This window comes from Gossypium hirsutum, chromosome A07 (assembly GCF_007990345.1).
Source record: "Gossypium hirsutum isolate 1008001.06 chromosome A07, Gossypium_hirsutum_v2.1, whole genome shotgun sequence".
Lineage (NCBI taxonomy): Eukaryota > Viridiplantae > Streptophyta > Magnoliopsida > Malvales > Malvaceae > Gossypium > Gossypium hirsutum.
Window position 1 is genome coordinate 98,569,121 of NC_053430.1, and position 18,082 is coordinate 98,587,202.

Here is an 18,082-nt window from a genome sequence, read left to right on the forward strand (position 1 = left end):
AATGTGGTTTGGAACTGAAACCCCTTTAAATAATAATCTCAATCACCTCTCATAGATTCCATAAATGGAAGCCTTCATATGTATAATATACAAGGAAAATGAGTCCCCATGTGCCACCATCTTATGATTTACAATTTAGATAATAGTAATGCCATAACCCGCTTTTTCTTTTTTACTTGTTTCCTTTGATGCCTCTATTTTTCTTTCAAGTTTGTTTATCTACTTTTGGTCATCCCTTAAAAATCATTTGCCTTTTTTATAAAACAAAAGCTTAGATACTCAGCAATAATTTGTGCCACCACTTTCCCCTCTCACAATAATTCAACTTTCATATATGGTAAAAGGGTTTGGGATTTGCTTCAACAACACAATTTCTTATAGTCCTTCAAATCCAACTGTTAATTTTTTTTGCCCTCTCTGTTCCCTTTTTGCTCATTTCTTGCACAACACAGTTAAAGAAAACATCTCATACAAAGTCTAGTGAAAAAGTGTGAAACCTTTTTTTTTTTTACTGTTTTCTCATACAATAATGTAAAAAAGTAGTAATGACAGCAGCACTGCTTTCCTCCTGATCTAACAATCCATTGGGAGAAACCTCAGTGAATTCACTTGAACTTGGTGAAGTAGGTTGAGGAGGACCAAACACAGAGCTGTCTTCCCCTGTAAAATCAATACAACTAGGCATGTAGGCTGCTGCTCTAGTAGTCTGACTATTGCTACATATGACTCCATGTTTTTTTGCGTTTCTCTTCCTCTGAATCACTTTGAAAACTACCCAATCCCCATGCCATTCCCTCTTGGTCATCTGCATAGATGGAGAATCCGTAATTAATATGACGAGTGCTGCCAATGAGCTATGCTACAAAGTTATATTATGTTCATACCAGTGTTTCATCTGCAGAGCCAACAAGACGAAACTGATGCAAGAGCCATCGGGGTTTAGTATCAGTCCAAGGCTTCCTTTCACAGAAAATCAAAGCTTGTCTCATCCCAACCACTTGATTAGTACCAGAAGCTAAAATTGTTTTCTCTTTACCAATTGGCTTCCAGTAACCAGAACCAGCTACTACTCTCTTACGTTTCTTGTTGTTACTCTCATTACCATATCTGTTGCTAAAGAAATACCTTTTTTCTTTCACATCACCTGAAAGTGAAACCCACAAATATTAACATCATGATATAGACATAGGTTTCATTAAACTTTAACAAGGCTTTGCATTGAACTTCATTGCCTAACCTGGTAGACTCCAAGGATCAGTCTGAAAAACATCAAACTCAGGAATGACAGAAGCAGGTAAAGGAAGGTTCAAAGCCTTTCTCTTCAAGTAATGAACCACAAGCTCTTCATCTGTAGGACGGAACCTGTAACCAATGGGCATTTTGATCCCTCCATTTACAACAAACCTTTGACCTTCCATGCTTAAAACTTAAAAACTCTCGACAAAGAAAAAAAAAGACCCTCCTCAACCAGCTAGCTCAAGTTTGTATATATGTTTTAACTTATATGAAATCTCTCAAAGTCCCCAAACTCGAAGCTAGCTTAGCTTATTGAAATCAAGCAAAGTAACCCATGTGGGATTGAAATGTCCAAATAAACCCAAAGCAAAGAAAAGGCAAAAGAACAAAAGGAAGACTTGTAGGGAGAAGAAAGACAGATAGGTTCCTTTTATATATAGAGAGAGGAAAACAACTGCTCTTATTCTGACTCGGAGCTTGGAACTCTTTCCTTGACTGTAATTAAAAAAAAAAAAACATTGCTTTATGTTGACGGGTCTTTTCTTACAGAAACGTGTAAGAAAACTTCTACCGTTTTTGGTCAAAGCACCCTCTCTCCCTCTCTGCATTTTCTGCAATGAGCCCACTTTGGTGCTAGTTTTCTTTTTATGTGGAGCCCTTCCCCTCCAAACACATCCAAGGGCACATATCTTTTCTGTAATACTTACTACATCCATTCATTGCATCTCCGTCGTCCATTTCAAATACTATCAACTTTACAACATTATGATTATTAGTTCACCCAATTAACTTTTGAAAATTTCTTCCTTAATTCCCTCAACCTTGATCTAATTTAAAAAAGGAAAGATAAGTGTGGATATCATCAATTAGAAGTGTCAATGAAAATAAGGTTAATTGGAAAACAGATTTTTATAAGTGTATGATGAAAGGGAAAACCTTACAGTTCACCCAAAGTGAAAAAGTGGGATCCTTTTATGTTTCCTAAATTCTAATCCTTCAAGTGGATAATGAGATAAAGATTTTGTTGTTAGATTTTTTGTTTTGGTTACCCTCCAACTTAATCATGCACATGGACATGGTTGTTACCTCTTACTGTGTTCTGTAATTCTATGTTTTTGGCTTAAAATCAAAGTTTTTGCCCACATCAACATTTGCAAAGCTTAAAAGTTTTAGTTTTTATTCCCCCAAGTACTAGATTTGGTTCATAATTTTGTTGGTTATGGAATATTAATTATCATTTATCTTTTGACTTTTCCATCTTTTTACAGCTTCTATTCCCACTATTTCTCACTATCATGAGAGTAAAGGGTGAAAAGTTTTAAGACAAGTATATGGTCTTGTCAACAAGACTTAGACAAAATGGGTGAAACTTGATTTTTTTTTTTTTACAATTTATAAATTATATCTAGATTTATTCTCAATAAAATCTTTTACTTATAAAAAGTTCAAATATTTGGTGTTATTATGAGAGAAAGGAAAAAGTGAAATATTACATCAAGATTACTACCTTACTACTAATTTACCTTTGTTTACTGCTCCAACTTTTAGGGGAAATAACCTCGCTATTTGTCTGGAGTTCGATTTAATATTTGAGAAGATTTAGATAAAATAATTAGACTTAAAAAATGAGATTAGATACAAGAATTAGTTCTGTTTAAAATATGGGTTGGGCTTAGGCTTAAACATTCAATGCTTAAGCCTAGCCTGGCCATCCTATTTTTAAATTTATAATTTTTTATATTATGTTATTTTTATGTGTTATGTAATTTATAGTATATTAAAAAATAAATCTATACTAAATATATAATATTATTCTAATGTAAATATTAAAATAATATAATATAAATACTTTTTAAAATAAAAAATAAAAATATGAGTGAGATTAAAATGAGTTTAGATTAGTTTTTTTGTAAATATGAATGAATTTAGACAAAATTTTAAGCTCATATTTTGAACTGGACTGAACTTGAACTAATTTATATGCTGATATCATACTTAAGCTCGGCCAGATCCGGCCATATGCTTCTTTAGGGCTAAACTACTTTTTCTTTATGCAAAGTAGGTAATAAATGATTGGAAACCAACTTGAAAGTTGAAACTTAATATAATTAACTATCATTTAAATTATAAAAAAAAAAAAACATTTGCACTATAGAATATCAAATCTAAGAAAATGGTTTTTTTACATATAGTGTTTAGAGTGTTATTTTCTTTGTATAACTCAAGTATTCAAAACATGTGATAAATATGAATGGTAAGACAAAAACTTTAATAATATTTTGACCCTGAATAATGAAATATAATCACTCAGTTATTCACCCATACTTGTTTCTTGGAAATGTGCATCTTAAAGAAGAGTTCCAATAAAAAATGACCACCCGTTTCAAAAATAGTCATCCTCATGAAGAAGCAACAATGGCCTCCTCAATACAATATTTAGAAGAAAAGTCTATCCCAATTTCTTCAAAACCCTAAGTCAACAATGATGATGGATACTTACCCATTCTAAGAAATCCCATGGTTTTTTTCTTTATTTAATACAAACCTGTCTTTTTCCTAAATTTTCTTTTTTATAATTACATGTTTGTTTTTATGTATATTGTTATTTTTCCTAATAATGTCATTTCAAGGATTTGAATCTAAGCTGATTCGTATAATATCTTTTAAGAGTATAAAGCCTATTGTGAAATTATTGTGATTTTGTAAAATATTGAAAAAAAAAGTAGAGAAAATAGGCAGAAGAGATAATGGGTGGCATTATTAAGTATGTCTGTATTTTGTTTGCATTATCATTAATACATTTAAATTAATTCTGTAATTAAAAATTGAAAGTTGAAACATTTTGGTTTCTTAGTTTGGTCCTACACAGCTGTTTCACCTTATATTTCTGAACCATGTCTTTGCCCACATTCTTTCATTTCTATATATTAACATATACCAATAATTGAAATTAGGTATATAGTAGAAGCAAGTTATGCTTGTAGCTAACCTCAGTTTCTTGTCTCTAACCTATACTGGATTATTTATTAAGCAGAATCTGTAGAGTCAACATAATGACCTGTTTGCATCTTTAATTACAGACTTAATCAAACCACCGTACAAAATAATCATCTCCAAACAAAACCTTTGTTTTTCCATCAATAGAATCAAAGCCTTCCCCTTCAATCTACCTCGATTGTAGTTTATTATTTATTGTATTTTCCTTTTATTAAAAATTTTAAACAACTACAACTTAAACATAGTTCCGATGAGATTAGAAACAACGATGACAATCCAACTTTTTTTTTTGTGTATAAATAATACTAACCAACAATGCTAAATAATTACAATCGAAAATTCAACTAATTTATCGATCTCAAATTCATAAAAAAAAAAAACTCTTCAAAGACTTAAACAAACTCTTGTACCTCTGTACTAATTTTTAATTTTTATTTAATAGATTCGTACTAATTTACAAATTAATCAACTTTTCCCTTTCTCCAGAAAAATGTATCTACTGGTTCTCTAACGGTCTGTCTGTGTCAACAAACTTGAGATCCAAAAGGAACCTCTATCTTGGAGTTCCCTTTTTCCTTAAAAAGCTCTAGAACTCACCTTTTGCTTGCAAATTAAGGGACCCAATATCTCAGCTTACTTTTAGGAAGGCATAATAATTTTTTTGCCCTCTAATTTTACAAAAAAATTATTTTAGTCATTCATTTAATTTTTTATCTTTTTAATTCTGAAATTTGTATTTTTTTATCAAAGCACTCTCAAAATAGATGAAAAAGTTAATGTTTGTTAACTTTATTGATATGATATACACGTGGATTACCACGTGAATGAAAAATTAACACTTAATTAAAATTTTAAAGTTTTATACTTTTTAAATAATTTTAATGATTTTTAATTTTTAAAAATAAATTTTTTGAATTTTTAAAATTTTTAAAAATTAATTAAATACTAAAATGTAATCTACATGATAACTCACTTAAACAACGTTAAAAAATATTATGCCTTATAAAAATTACTTGTGTATTTGTTTGCACGAGGAATTGAATGGTTTCTCATGCTCAAGTTTGATCAAGTTTCTATCAAGCACATATATCATGAAGGAAATCAATGTGTAGATATGATATAATGGCTCGAATCGGGAGCAATTTTTAACAGTAGCAAAATACTGTGGACTTTTGTTTTAATGATATTTTGTGCATCTATATGGAACCTTCAAGTTGTATGAAGAAAGTGTTGAAAGTAGATGTTTATGGCATCCTTTTGCACCCAACTCTGAACATACATTTAGCATTATTATACAGTTGTCCCGAAACTGGATGGAAAAGAAGGCAAGGCAAAGGCAAATTTTGAGAGTTGAAAAGGGCAGGTGACCAATCACTCCTTTGGTTAAGATGGGATTAAGCCCAAATCCATATATGCATAGTTTGTGCTCATGTCCATGAAATGATAACACAAGCACAAGTCGTCCGCCATATTTGGGCAAATTGGGCTGTTATTTGTCTACTCCTATTCCTATACATTCTCCAATCATTTGAATGCTACTGTTTTAGGAAACTTTCTCTCTCTCATTCATCATTCTAACTATAAAACTTGTCTGTCTTTTAAATTATATGAATAGCCTTTTTCCCCTTTTTCTTTTATATATATCTATTAATTAAATTAATGTTATAAAAGTTGAAATGTTAAAGAGAAATATATTAATCAACAAGGTTTATATACAAAGATTTTTCTATGCTAAAGAATAAAAAATAACATAAAAATAATTTAATGATTTTTGAGCTTCATACCTTAAGGGTATTATTATTGCAAGTAAATATGTTATAAGTTTCAAGTTGATAGTTTAAATCTCCCCATGGTCAAATAGTTTAATAATTATTCGCATGTCATATATTGACATACATCCGTGGTTTTTGTAGGTGCACTGATAGAGGTGCTCCCAAATCTATGAATTATATTCATCAAGCAACCGTCATGGTACATTGGCTCACAGCAGAATACGAGAGACAATACTTCAAAAACTCCTTCCAAAAAAATTAGCTCCCTCAACACTATTATAGATAGTTTGTTTTCGTCACCTTTGTTAGTGCTTGTTTTAATGTCATGTACAACTTGAAAAAAAGCTAACAAAGTTAAAACTTATCATATTTAAATTGACTTATTGTTTATGAAATTTATTTGGAGTTTATGTTGGTGAATTGAACTCGTTATTGAAATCAACTGAGCTAAAATCAAGACAAATAAAAATTGGATTGAAGACTTTTAATATAATCTAAGTTTCCTTAAAAAAGAAGATACCAAGAAGATTTCCGCTATTATGTAAACTATTGAAGATTTGTTTTTGTGGTTATTTTAGTGAAATTTAAGTAATTGTAATTGATTGTAACTTGTTCATATTAGCTCTTATATATATATATATATGCTGTATGCACTAACTACTTAGGTTAAAGAGACAAATGGGAGTACACTCTTGTCTTATAAAAACTGTTTTATTGAGTGCAAATATTTTAAGTAATCTGAATTTAGTTAATCAATTTAGATTTAAGCTCTCGGTGAAATATTTTTAGAAAAAAAAGCTATTTAAATTGAGCATAAGAATGAAGTTACTATTTGTTGAGTGAGTATAGGAGTAAAGTTATAATTTAGTGAATGGGTTGAATTTATATTATAGCTTAAACTTGCTGAGCAGAGCAAATTAATTCTCTGAGAAAGGTCCCATAGATATAAATGGTTTCTAAACTACATGAACAAACCTCTGGTGTCCATCTTTGTTTCCTATTACTAGTGGCTTAGTCAAACTACAACTTAACAAATATTTAGACTAATATTTGATGGGTAAAAATTAACTTACTTTCAACTTTCACTATTTTGTGTTATCAAAATTTTTCCCTCTTCAACTTTAAAAAAATATCCTTTACGATTAATTTATCTATTTTATTATAAAAATTTCAACTGAGCATGAACGAACCAAATATCAACTTAAGGGATGTTTTGATAAATTGAAAAATTAAGTATTAAAAAATTAAGTACTAAATTCAAGTTATACATCTGTTTTCTTAAAATTAAGTACAGAATAATTAAATTGTTTTATAAATATAATTTTAAAAAATTAAAGATAAAATATTTAAAGGATAATGTTAAAAAGAATAGAGTAAAATAAAATAAAAAGAATTGAAAAAGAATTTTACCATTTTCCACACTTGTTCATTGAATTTTTTTTTAGCTGATTTTAGTTTTTTCTTATCAAAAGCTTTAATTAAAAAAAGATTTAAAAATTATTTTTTTAAATGTAAAATAATACTATAAAGGTGATTTTATATTTCAATATATATAAAATATTAAAAGAACCAAATCAAATCACAGTTTAAAATAACCTAATAATGAAAGTTAAGGAACGAGTGATCAACGTTTTAATAACTTAATATAGTTAGTAATTATTTTATAACTTTTAAAAGTTGGTTGATGAAATTATAATTTTAATTAAAAGAGAATTCTAATTAAGCTTAAGAAAGGGGTTATGTAATCTTTCTCTTCACTCTTTTCTTTCCTTCATACCATTAGAAGAAAGTAGGGAGGATAGAAACTTTATTAATCTAAGGGTTCTTAAACTTCATAATTTTACTTGAATTTGGTTTTTATTGTGACATATTATCACATGACTTAAAATTGACAAAAAGTTATCAAAATCAAGGATTAATATGAATAAAAAAAAATTCGAGAATCAAAGGGAGTAAAACATGCTTGCAGCTAAAAAGACTAGAAAGTGAAAATGATATTAGGAATGATTTTCAGAAAACACCAATTTTATCTACAAACATTTGTATGACTGGTTTACAGCCCTTGAAGAGGGAAAAAGAATGGGCAAAATTATGTTGTTAAGGGCAAGACTTAGAATTGTATCAACTCCGGGATTAGCTTTAATAGAAAGGAGAGCTCTTTCTGTGAGAATTGAAGCTTTGAATTTGCCTCACTCTCCCCTTTCCCTTCTGTAGTCATCTCTTTGGCAGGCTTTATCATGTCATCCACTGTCTGTGAGATCTCTTCAACAAAATCAACTATCACCCCATCAATTCCCATTAAGTATTGCATGTGCACTGCCTCAGGCACATTGCTGCAGTAACAATAACAATTTTCATTGTTAGATATAATTAAGAACCTTCCATGCATCAGCATTGTATTGGAAATTTAGTAACTTACTTGAGTTTGCCATATGTGAGGAGAGAGAGGTTGGAGTCTTTGATCTTAGGCACTGCTCCTGGATCTTTAAATACCCCTTTTATCTCTGAAACAATCCCTTGTAAACCACCTTCCAAGCACACCTTCATCGCTTCCCCCAATGAGTTCCTTCTAACATCATAGTAAATTGATGCCCCACCTTCTGTCAAGAAGTAAACCTGTTGATTTTTTTTCCAACATAAAAAACATTAGTAAAACAACATCCTAAAAAACCAACTCAATCAAGCGGCTACGGTCCTTACAGGATAATTGTTCTGCAACTTCCTAACAAGTTGAGCTGCATCAGGCTGAAAGGTGGAGAAGATTATAGGCCTATCTCTGGCAAACTCAAACACCACCTGTAAGATAACTTGGAGAATATGGAGGAGATGGTCTTGCTGATAAACAGCAAAGTCATCAAATTTCAACTCAATATTGAAACCTAAAGAAGGTTCCACTTTCTGGAAAGCATCTTGTAATGTACAAAGTGAATCATCAGTTTCAACCTTCCATTTAACGAATTTCCCATCCTTTGTTTTCCTATATAAACATTTCCCTTCTTTCCCTGTCTCTTTCTGGGGTCCATAACAAAGAAATTCAGCTAAACACAATTCTGTGACTTTTTTCTCGAATATAGTACCCTGCAATACCACACAGTAAATAAAAATTGAACCTTTGAAGAAACATATGGTGCATAAAGTATAGAAACCAAAGATGAGAAAAGTGAACATACATTCTCTTCAGTCAGGATAAAGTCGTCATGAAAAATGACAGGGCAGTCATCCTTTGTTACCTACAAAAAACCACAATGGCTTGCTTTATTTATTTTTTTCCTGTGATAAAATCTTTTTTATTTCATTTGAAGGAAACGCACACACACACACACGCACCATCAGTAATCTTTTACTTGAAAAAGCAAAAATTTATAAGAAAAAAGAAGCGGGCCTTGTACGGTGCCTACCGACACAACAACGTGGGTTCATTCATGTGTAAGATCCAAAGAAGAAGAAACCCAGAAAGAAGAGGAATGAATGAATGGTTACCTGAACATCAAATTCAATGAAGTCAAGGGGAAATTTAGCAGCAGAGTTGAAGGAGAGAATTGAGTTCTCTTTAATGGCTTTCATTCTAGAATCAGAGCTCTGTAAAATGTTCATGCCATGTCCTCTATGCCCTATCACCATAAACTTTGGTATGCTAAACGATGATGCTCTGTTCAAATCCAACCCTATAACACACAAGCAAAAGAAAAGGTCTCAATCATATCATTCAATCAACATAGAGAACAATGAACAATCCAAGATTTCTGGGAAAGAACAAGAAACAAAAATTACCTTTGGAAAAACAGGTGGAGTAGATTTCTGGGACATGGTCGAGGTTTGGCAGGTCGGACAAATGAAGGATTGTTTTAAGAGCCATTGTTGTTGTTATAATAAAAACTAAAAGGCTACTACAAGAAATTAAAGGAACAAGGAGGGTGGGAGGGAGGGAGGGATTGTTTGAATTGTTGCCAAAGAACAAGTGTGGTATTTAAGGAGGGGACAAGATATGTGTATAGGGAATATTCAGTCTTATATATAACATATTCCCTCCAACTTTGTGTGCCTTCGACGTATTCTCCGTTATATCACAGCTCATTGCGTTGTAACACAGTTATTTATCTGCTACTCCCGGGTGCATGACAATTGTCGGTGGAAATTTTTGGACTTCTACTCCTCAACGCTCTCTAATTAGGACAATCATTGGTTAATTTTAGATCATACCTTAAAAGAGTTAACTCCTCAACGTTTAAGTTATATAACAGCTACGAGAGACGTGGAAGGCCATAATTGGATAAATAATGTTGATAAAAGGTACACGATAGCTAAGCTTAACTAGGAATATAATATCATAAAAACTATATATAGTTGGATATATGGATAGGATAAAGGGAATGCATGGGTGGATGATGGGGAGTTTTGCCAATTTGGCATGACGTGTTTCCAGGGTAGACTGAAAAGGCCTGCTAATTAGTTTCATTTGACCCTAAGTAACTATAAATTAATGGTTAGGGACTTATTTAGTTATAAGGTTAAAAGGTTTAGGTTTCATTAAAATACAAACAAAAATATTAAGGGTTAATTTAATTTACTATTTTACTTAAGTATATATGGTAAGGTTGAGCACTTAATAATTTATAAAATTATTAAATTTTGAATTAGTAACGATCAAATTGTTTTTGATTTTTAAAAATAATAAAAATTTAATTTAATTTTTTAAAAATTATAAATATATAAACTATTAAAATAATAAAATTCATAAATATATATAATTTAATTTTATTATTTTTTTTCCATATTAATTAATTATATGGTTTGTGCATTAGGCAAGCATGTGTTTTGCAGTTTTGATTTGTATTGCCTGTCAGTAGGTAGATATATTACATAATATCGTAAATGTTGGATCTGAAGACGTGTCAGGGACGTGGAATTATTTGGTTTAAGTAATTTCTTGGAATGAAGTAGCTAAGATTACGTCACCTGCTTTTGTTTTGAATAATTAATATTCAATAATATTTTATTACGTTAGGATTAAGATTGTTGAGCAATGTTTATGGAGTGAAATGATAAATTATAGATTTGGTCAATCATGTTACCATTTTTTATATGGACTTTTGTTTAAAACTTCATTCTAAATAATATCATTTCGAAGAGATTAGATTTATAAAAGAAGTTGAATTCAACTTGAATTAAAGAGAGAATTTTTAAATATTTTGTTATACGCTACGGTTTAGTGATATAATATTTAATGAAGTTTTAAAAATTGGATTAGTGCTCGAATTAATTAGATTGTTGATTTTTAGTTTAATTGGTCGATTTATTTATCCGGTTTATTAATAAATTATTTAAAATTTATAAAAATAAAAGAGAAAATTGGTCAAAATTTTTGCCTAGTTCAATTAATCCTAATTGGTTCACGTGTCAACCAGTTAGGGTAAAGTCAAAAATAATTTTTCTTTTCGGGGAGTAGAATTGAGTTATGAATTTTATTGAGAGTTAAAATATAATTTTATCATTGTATTAATTTATATGTTTATAATTTTTAAAGGATTAGATTAAAAATTTATCATTTTGGGTGCAAAGTGTAATTTTGATCATTTACTAATTTATAATTTTATAAAATACAAAGGGCCCAAAGTGATAATTTTCAAATTTATTGCATTGCAATACTAGCAAGCCAGCGAAGCGAAACCTACCCATTTGTCTTTAGTTTTGTTTCACATTCAGATATGAATATGGTTTGGTAGGTTTCAACTATCATGTAGTGTTGGATCCCTCTTCTAATTCAGTTGCTACTTTCTTTATTGTTGGAATCCAATCCAGAGCTTTTGCATGCTTCATATCAACTTCATTTCTCCAATTTCAATTAATCTAAAACTGGTTGTGGATGTCAAAACTTACCTAGTTGAAGCAGTGGGCAAAAGGGCAGTATATAGCATTAAATTCTTTTTATGTGGTAGAAAGACTGAAATAGGTTTTATGTGTGGTTGTCATTCAACAGTTGATAAGAGGAGAACACAATCTGATTCAGCAACCAATGTGTTGTCCTGGGATGCATACCATCTGTCCAACCACTGCCTATGGGATGGTGTAGCTAGCTAGCTAATTAAGATCCTCCAAAAAGGAGACCCACACCAACTATTTCAACTTTATAATTTGATTCATCGCCCACAAATACTTCAAAATGATTTGAAACCTAAAATAATCTAATTCAAAATAATAATAATAATAATTTAATAAATTTGAATTAACCAAACTTAAGCATATATGAAAATGTAATTCCACGTCATTTCTATCTCTTTCTAATAAGAAAATGACTTTTTTTTCTCTTGAAAACATTCAAATTTAACTAAAAATCAAAAGAAAAAATATGATTTATTGTTCTCATATTAAAAAAGAATAGGGTTAACGTGGAAATGAGTTAATTGAAATACCAATTTCAATTTGTTGTTCTCATAATCAAGATCCTTATTCGCATTACATATTAAAACTTAGGTTGATAGCGTAATGTAGCAGTGATACAACTACCAATTTCACTGCTAATTGGGGCAATCAAACTGATATTGTGGCCCATCTATAGGGAGTCATTAGGGCTAAAATAGACATTATTTGGAATAAAGTATGTCTTATTTGTATTTAGAACAAAAATAATAAAACTTTTGACTAAAGTTAGTTTTGTTAATTGATTTAAACCGAATAAGGATATCAAATAGCCATCATTTTTTTTAAAGTATAGTGATTAGTTATATTTAAATAATAAAAATATATATTTTTTTTATTTTCAGATTATAAGACCATTTTTCACATCCAAAAAATTAAATAAAAGTCTTAATTATGGTAACTGTTTATATTATTTCTACAATTAAAGATTTTGCATTTGAATTTTTAGGATCTTGATTATTATGGACTGATACTGTAATTATCACTCATTTAAATATTATTAAAACCATGTCATAGTTTTTAACTTTTTATTTTCATGTCTTTTGACATTACATGATGTTAAGCTCTACCATATGTTATGTTTTTTATTATTATTTCATTTTTATACATATTACATTTTTCTATTAAATCTTAAATTTGGTTTTTCTTTTTGATTTCTCAATTTTTTTTAATTTTTAAAAAAATAAAAGACTCGAAAAGGAAAAAGAAATGAGATAGATAAAAAAAAAATACATCTCAAATGTAGGCTATGTATAGATCATTTTGGTTCATGTAAAAGATGAAGGTGTCATCAGGATGGCATTGAGACAGCTGCCTTTGTGGGATTGTTGACCCACTGATAGCCCATCTGCCATTGCCAACCTTGCCAATCAGCAACACCCCGTCAATGTACATAATCTCACAAAGAGAGAGAAAAAGGAGAACTGAACACTATAAGACACTAAAATGAATCCACAAGGTCAAATACACAATTAGGAACAAGTAATTCCACAAATATAAAATCAAACCTCACTCTTATACCACACCACACCAGCTCTGTTCTTCCTCAGAGTACAAGGCTCAAAACATTTCTCCGCATAAAGCACAACATTAAGGGAGCATGTTAAGCCACTTGATATTTCATCATTGGTTATTTCTAAGGCTTCTAAGTTGCCAAGCTCCTGCTGCTACTCCCAACTGCTCGATTTGAGTCCCCCACTCTAGCTGCCAAAGAAACAACTTCCAACGACATTTCCCAGCTACCACTTTTTCTACCTCAGTTAGACCGTCTGGGATGTATACCAGCATGGTCACCCATCTCATCTGCTGTACTAGTTTTTGGAGTCAATTCTCCTAATTCATCCTCCTTAACATTTACACGTTTGCCTGTTAGTTGCAAAATAAAAAAATAGTAAATATGATGTTTTGCAAAATAAAAAAGTTGTGTCTTTTTAGTTAGTAACTATAATTGAATTAGTGTATAAATAGAAAGGAAAGATGGAAATGAACAATTTTGAAGTCCAAAGAAGTAATAAGACTCAAAACCTCTAGAAAAAGGGATTAAATAGTAAAAAAAGGAGAATCTTATATTGTTGCCTTTCCAAGTTTGGTAAACCCATAAATCACCCGACCCACCGCCGGATCCGATCCATGGGGTGGTAGCACCACATACATTTTTCTGTGGTTTACTTTCAGAACAGGAAGGTAAAAATTGTAGGTTTAAGGGGAAAAAAGAGGTTCTTAGTTGAGAAGAGAAAGGCATGATAGGAGTGAGTCAGAGCGGGGAGTGATGAGGTTTTTGGGCACATTATGTGTTTTTTCAGGAATGGGTGGTTGGACCAACACATTTCTGGTTTCTTCCTTGGGTGTTAAGATGAGTTTCCTAAATTATTTGTATTTTTATCAATAAAACTTTTCAAATGTTTAGCCATAAGTAATCATCTGAAACAACAGTCTATACTTTTTCTCCAAATAATAGAATGGGAAATCTTTTTCAGCAAAAAGATAATATTAAACGATTAATAAAATACATTTTAATTTATGTCGCATCCATATTAACACTAAATATATGAAATTAGCAAAATTCTTAGGGTATGTGTGAAATTAGCAAAGATTTCCAGGTGTCTGCCTAGAATATGAGATGAATTAACTCAAAAACAATGTATAGAACGACGCAAAGAATTGCAATTACATCTTTATACGTATGTAACAGTTTTCACAGTATTTTTCCTAGCACTACAATATGAACGAAGTTGATTTTCATCTATTCTTCCATTCTCCGAGAGTTGGACACCGTATTGTTCCAACCTGCTAATATCACGTGGTATGGGCGATTGCCAAACCCCCTCCCACCATGCCGGAGGTAGAAGTGGCGTGAAAGCACACTGATTCGACTGCCCCCGACAACTCAACGGCCCTGCGAATCGGTTCCATGCATGCCCCCATCCCACTTGAAGATTCAATCCTTCTGCCAATAAATTACTCTGGAAGCTGCTTAGGAAAGAAAAACTTGAAGATGTCGAATTTTCCCCTGAACATTACAATCAAGAAGTTATAAGATACCGTTTCATCGATGAGTACGATCCACCTAAATAAGCTGTTAGAAGCATGAGCCATTAATGCAGGGAGCAACATGTCCTTACCTATACTGTTTGCTGCAGCTAGTGCAGCTAATAACTGAGAGTATGTAGTCCCAACACGTTTGTGTGCCCCAGAAATAACCACATGTTTTGCGCGAGATGCAAGAAAAAAGTCCACGAAAGCAACCCATCTGGGTGCCGGACCCCAATCTTTCACTCTAAAGTCCAAATTTTTCGATGCATCAGTATTATATGATATATTGCCTCCGAAAAGTTCATAATCAAAAAAAAGAACCTGAAGAAAAAGTGCAACTAGATCAGTATCTGTTGTTATCCATTTTAAGAAGGTTTCTATTAATTTAGATCTTGTTTCATTTAGGGGCTGGGGGTGGGGATTCCAAGTTTATTACCTCAGCAAATCCACTTATATTTGGTACAATGCTTTTAACAAAAGATGGGGTATCAGATACCACAACCACCCTGGGTCTTGACCCCAGCTGTAAGTTGCTTGTTGCTCGTTTGAGGCAGTATAATGCAGCCTGTGCGGCTCTTATAGACCTGACAAGAACCATTATCATTAAATACCCTCCAGATGCTTAATTATAATCTTCGAGATTGTCAAGTGTGATTTTAAAGAACAAGCAATTTAATATCACCAGCATACCTATTCATAAGCATCCGCATGTGCAATGTAATATCAGGTTCCCTACCACCACCAAGAACCCAGTTGACTGCTTCCTCAACATCTCTTGAAGGAGAAATCAAAATGCTCATCAGTTCACCAAATACATTAGGTCGCCATTGAAGTGATTCTGGTCTTCCAAATAACTCAATTGCAGCATCCCTCATATCAGGATGTATGTTCTTCAAGAAGAATTGAGCTCCTACTGCATCTGTGGTACCTTGATACCTAAAGTATTATTATAGCAGTTAATTATAGACAACACCAAAAAAATTCAAGGGCAATTCATATCAATACAGTTCACACCCTACCATATAATAGGTTGGGGCCATGTCCTCCAATTGCCACACAGAGCATTTGTTTTTGCCGGCTTCTCAAAATCATCAATCCTCATTACCAGATGCCTTCCATAATTTTCTACACAGCCATGTTGTCTCCATAGATGCTTCACTTCTCTCAAGGTAAAGGTGAGATTGGAATACGATATGTAATCCCCAAAAGGATATTTACCCCTAAAGAAAGAAAGGTAAAAATGTAAGTCAACGCAAGAAAAGCATGAAGAAAGCCACAATGGCATATGAGATGCAAACAAATTGGAGTTAGTTTCCAGACAATTAATATAGTAGGAGCATTACAAAATCATATCCCCTAAAACAATAGGTATACAAATAAGAACATTTAAACACAAAACAGAAAGGATTAAGAAAGGACCAATATGCCTGGTTTGCCCAATGATCAGCGACCGATTCAACATTATACTCAATGCTGCAGCAGTTAATATCTTATACATTTCATTCCCAAAACCAGCTTCGGACGCTTTCCCTATCACAAACCCGTGTTTACAGAACTGCTCTGGAGGAAGCTCACGAATTCTTGGAGCGCCTGAAATTGGAAATTTTACATGTAATTTTCCTCCTATGTATTTATGTATGTTGTATATAACTGGTCTTCGCCTTCTTTCAAAAGGAATTGATCTTATATATAATTAAAAAAAGAATTTCCACATCAAAATTTCAAGAAAATGGAACCTAGAGTTCTTCTTGAACAGTTCCTATAGGGCGGGTGAACAATATTAAAAATCAATAGATGTAATTTGATTAATGTTAATTTCAACCTTAAATTATTCTCTCCTAATTTGAAATTCCAAAGGAAATATTAATTCTCCAGAAAGAAAAATAAATGGAAAGGGAACGTGTTTCTTTTTTAAATTAACAGTGGGAATCCAGGTAAAGATCATAAAGAAAAGGAAAAGGGAACATGTTTCTTTTTTAAATTAACAGTGGGAATCCAGGTAAAGATCATAAAGAAAAGGAAAAGTAATTACCATTTATAGAAAAGTGACGTTGAATAATGATTTGAACCCTACCAGTCTCCTTCAAAATCTTGCCTTCAAAAACCTTACCCATTTCCTCCACCGTCGCACAGTTCTTGGCGGGAGATTTCGTGGGCGGCTGGGCAGAAGAAGAAAAAAAGGCGTCCCTAAGCTCCCTGAGCGCTAGTTGGGCAGGCAAATCCAGCATTGCTTCATCGGCGGCCGTCGTCAAATGCGGTGCATCGACGGATCTTAGATTGAGGAGAAGCCAGCTGATGAAAGTAAAGGCTGCGCAGAGAATCAGAAACCACCGCACAGAAGATCGCTTCCTTCTCGAAATGCCATATCTCATCTTCTCCTTTATTCTCCTCGATGATAATTTTTGGAGTTTCAAGTGTATAGTGGAGGTTGGTTTGGATTTATTTTATTTTATTTTTATAATCAGTCAAGATTTATAGTAACATGATTTACAAGATTTGCCAGCGACACCACCGTAGTTTTTCTAAAAATGTTCCTTTTTATCAATGGCAAAATATTGTTATTTTTCTTTTCTTTGATTTTAATCCGGCATAACTAATATTTAGTCCTTCAATTTTATAATTTTTTCACTTTGCTCTGTGAATTTGTTTTGTCCCTATTAGTCTTAAAATTCAGTAGCTTTTACTGATTTATGAGATTGTGTCACGCCATCACTTGAATTTTTTTTAAAATAAAATAATTTAATTATAATTTCTGATATTTGATTTTTTTAAATTTTCAAATGATGATATGACACAATCTAATAATGTCATGTCACAATACTTTAACGAAATCCAAATTTAAGAACTAAACAGGGAATTTTGACACTAATATGAACCAAAAAAAAGATTAATGATCAAAATAAAAAAAATTATCAAGTTCAATGATTAAATGTTGATTTATCCCTTTTAATTATGTATGGTAATAATAATGTATGATGGATATCCAGAAAATGTTGGGTTGCGGTGATAAGGCATGTTACACACCCAAAAGAGATTTTAGATTCAAATCCTAGAGGCAACATTTTTAGAAGGAAATCATTATGAATTAAAGTGAAATATAGACAATATAATAATATGAACAATAAATA

General features: G+C 31.7%; 3 protein-coding genes across 3 annotated transcripts; all 3 read right to left on the minus strand.

Moving 5' to 3' along the window:
* Positions 1-309: 309 nt before the first annotated feature.
* LOC107935822 (NAC domain-containing protein 83) lies at positions 310-1,721 on the minus strand. Its single transcript, XM_016868441.2, has 3 exons — positions 1,238-1,721; positions 885-1,144; positions 310-805 (listed from the first exon to the last, which is right to left on the minus strand). The coding sequence occupies exons 1-3, from the start codon at positions 1,416-1,418 to the stop codon at positions 509-511; spliced, it is 738 nt and encodes a 245-aa protein (XP_016723930.2). The 5' UTR covers positions 1,419-1,721; the 3' UTR covers positions 310-508.
* Positions 1,722-7,981: 6,260 nt separating this feature from the next.
* LOC107935840 (glycerophosphodiester phosphodiesterase GDPD2) lies at positions 7,982-10,213 on the minus strand. Its single transcript, XM_041116891.1, has 6 exons — positions 9,777-10,213; positions 9,486-9,670; positions 9,176-9,235; positions 8,706-9,083; positions 8,425-8,621; positions 7,982-8,338 (listed from the first exon to the last, which is right to left on the minus strand). Exons 1-6 carry the CDS (start codon positions 9,859-9,861, stop codon positions 8,116-8,118), a joined length of 1,128 nt encoding a protein of 375 aa, XP_040972825.1. The 5' UTR covers positions 9,862-10,213; the 3' UTR covers positions 7,982-8,115.
* Positions 10,214-14,504: 4,291 nt separating this feature from the next.
* On the minus strand, positions 14,505-17,587 carry LOC107893245 (uncharacterized). The gene is made up of 7 exons (XM_041116892.1): positions 16,987-17,587; positions 16,382-16,544; positions 15,974-16,174; positions 15,645-15,890; positions 15,391-15,538; positions 15,044-15,275; positions 14,505-14,931 (listed from the first exon to the last, which is right to left on the minus strand). Exons 1-7 carry the CDS (start codon positions 17,324-17,326, stop codon positions 14,597-14,599), a joined length of 1,665 nt encoding a protein of 554 aa, XP_040972826.1. The 5' UTR covers positions 17,327-17,587; the 3' UTR covers positions 14,505-14,596.
* Positions 17,588-18,082: the final 495 nt, after the last annotated feature.

Excerpts from the sequence above, each read along its gene's own strand:
- LOC107935822 (XM_016868441.2), bottom strand. The coding sequence starts at position 1,418 with ATGGAAGGTCAAAGGTTTGTTGTAAATGGAGGGATCAAAATGCCCATT. Across the intron at positions 1,145-1,237 it reads TGATCCTTGGAGTCTACCAG|GTGATGTGAAAGAAAAAAGG; the intron begins GTTAGGCAATGA and ends TTTCACTTTCAG. Across the intron at positions 806-884 it reads GCTCTGCAGATGAAACACTG|ATGACCAAGAGGGAATGGCA; the intron begins GTATGAACATAA and ends CCATCTATGCAG.
- LOC107935840 (XM_041116891.1), bottom strand. The coding sequence starts at position 9,861 with ATGGCTCTTAAAACAATCCTTCATTTGTCCGACCTGCCAAACCTCGAC. Across the intron at positions 9,236-9,485 it reads TCATTGAATTTGATGTTCAG|GTAACAAAGGATGACTGCCC; the intron begins GTAACCATTCAT and ends GGTTTTTTGTAG. Across the intron at positions 9,084-9,175 it reads TTATCCTGACTGAAGAGAAT|GGTACTATATTCGAGAAAAA; the intron begins GTATGTTCACTT and ends GTGGTATTGCAG.
- LOC107893245 (XM_041116892.1), bottom strand. The coding sequence starts at position 17,326 with ATGAGATATGGCATTTCGAGAAGGAAGCGATCTTCTGTGCGGTGGTTT. Across the intron at positions 16,545-16,986 it reads ACGTCACTTTTCTATAAATG|GCGCTCCAAGAATTCGTGAG; the intron begins GTAATTACTTTT and ends TTCCAATTTCAG. Across the intron at positions 16,175-16,381 it reads CTGATCATTGGGCAAACCAG|GGGTAAATATCCTTTTGGGG; the intron begins GCATATTGGTCC and ends TTCTTTCTTTAG.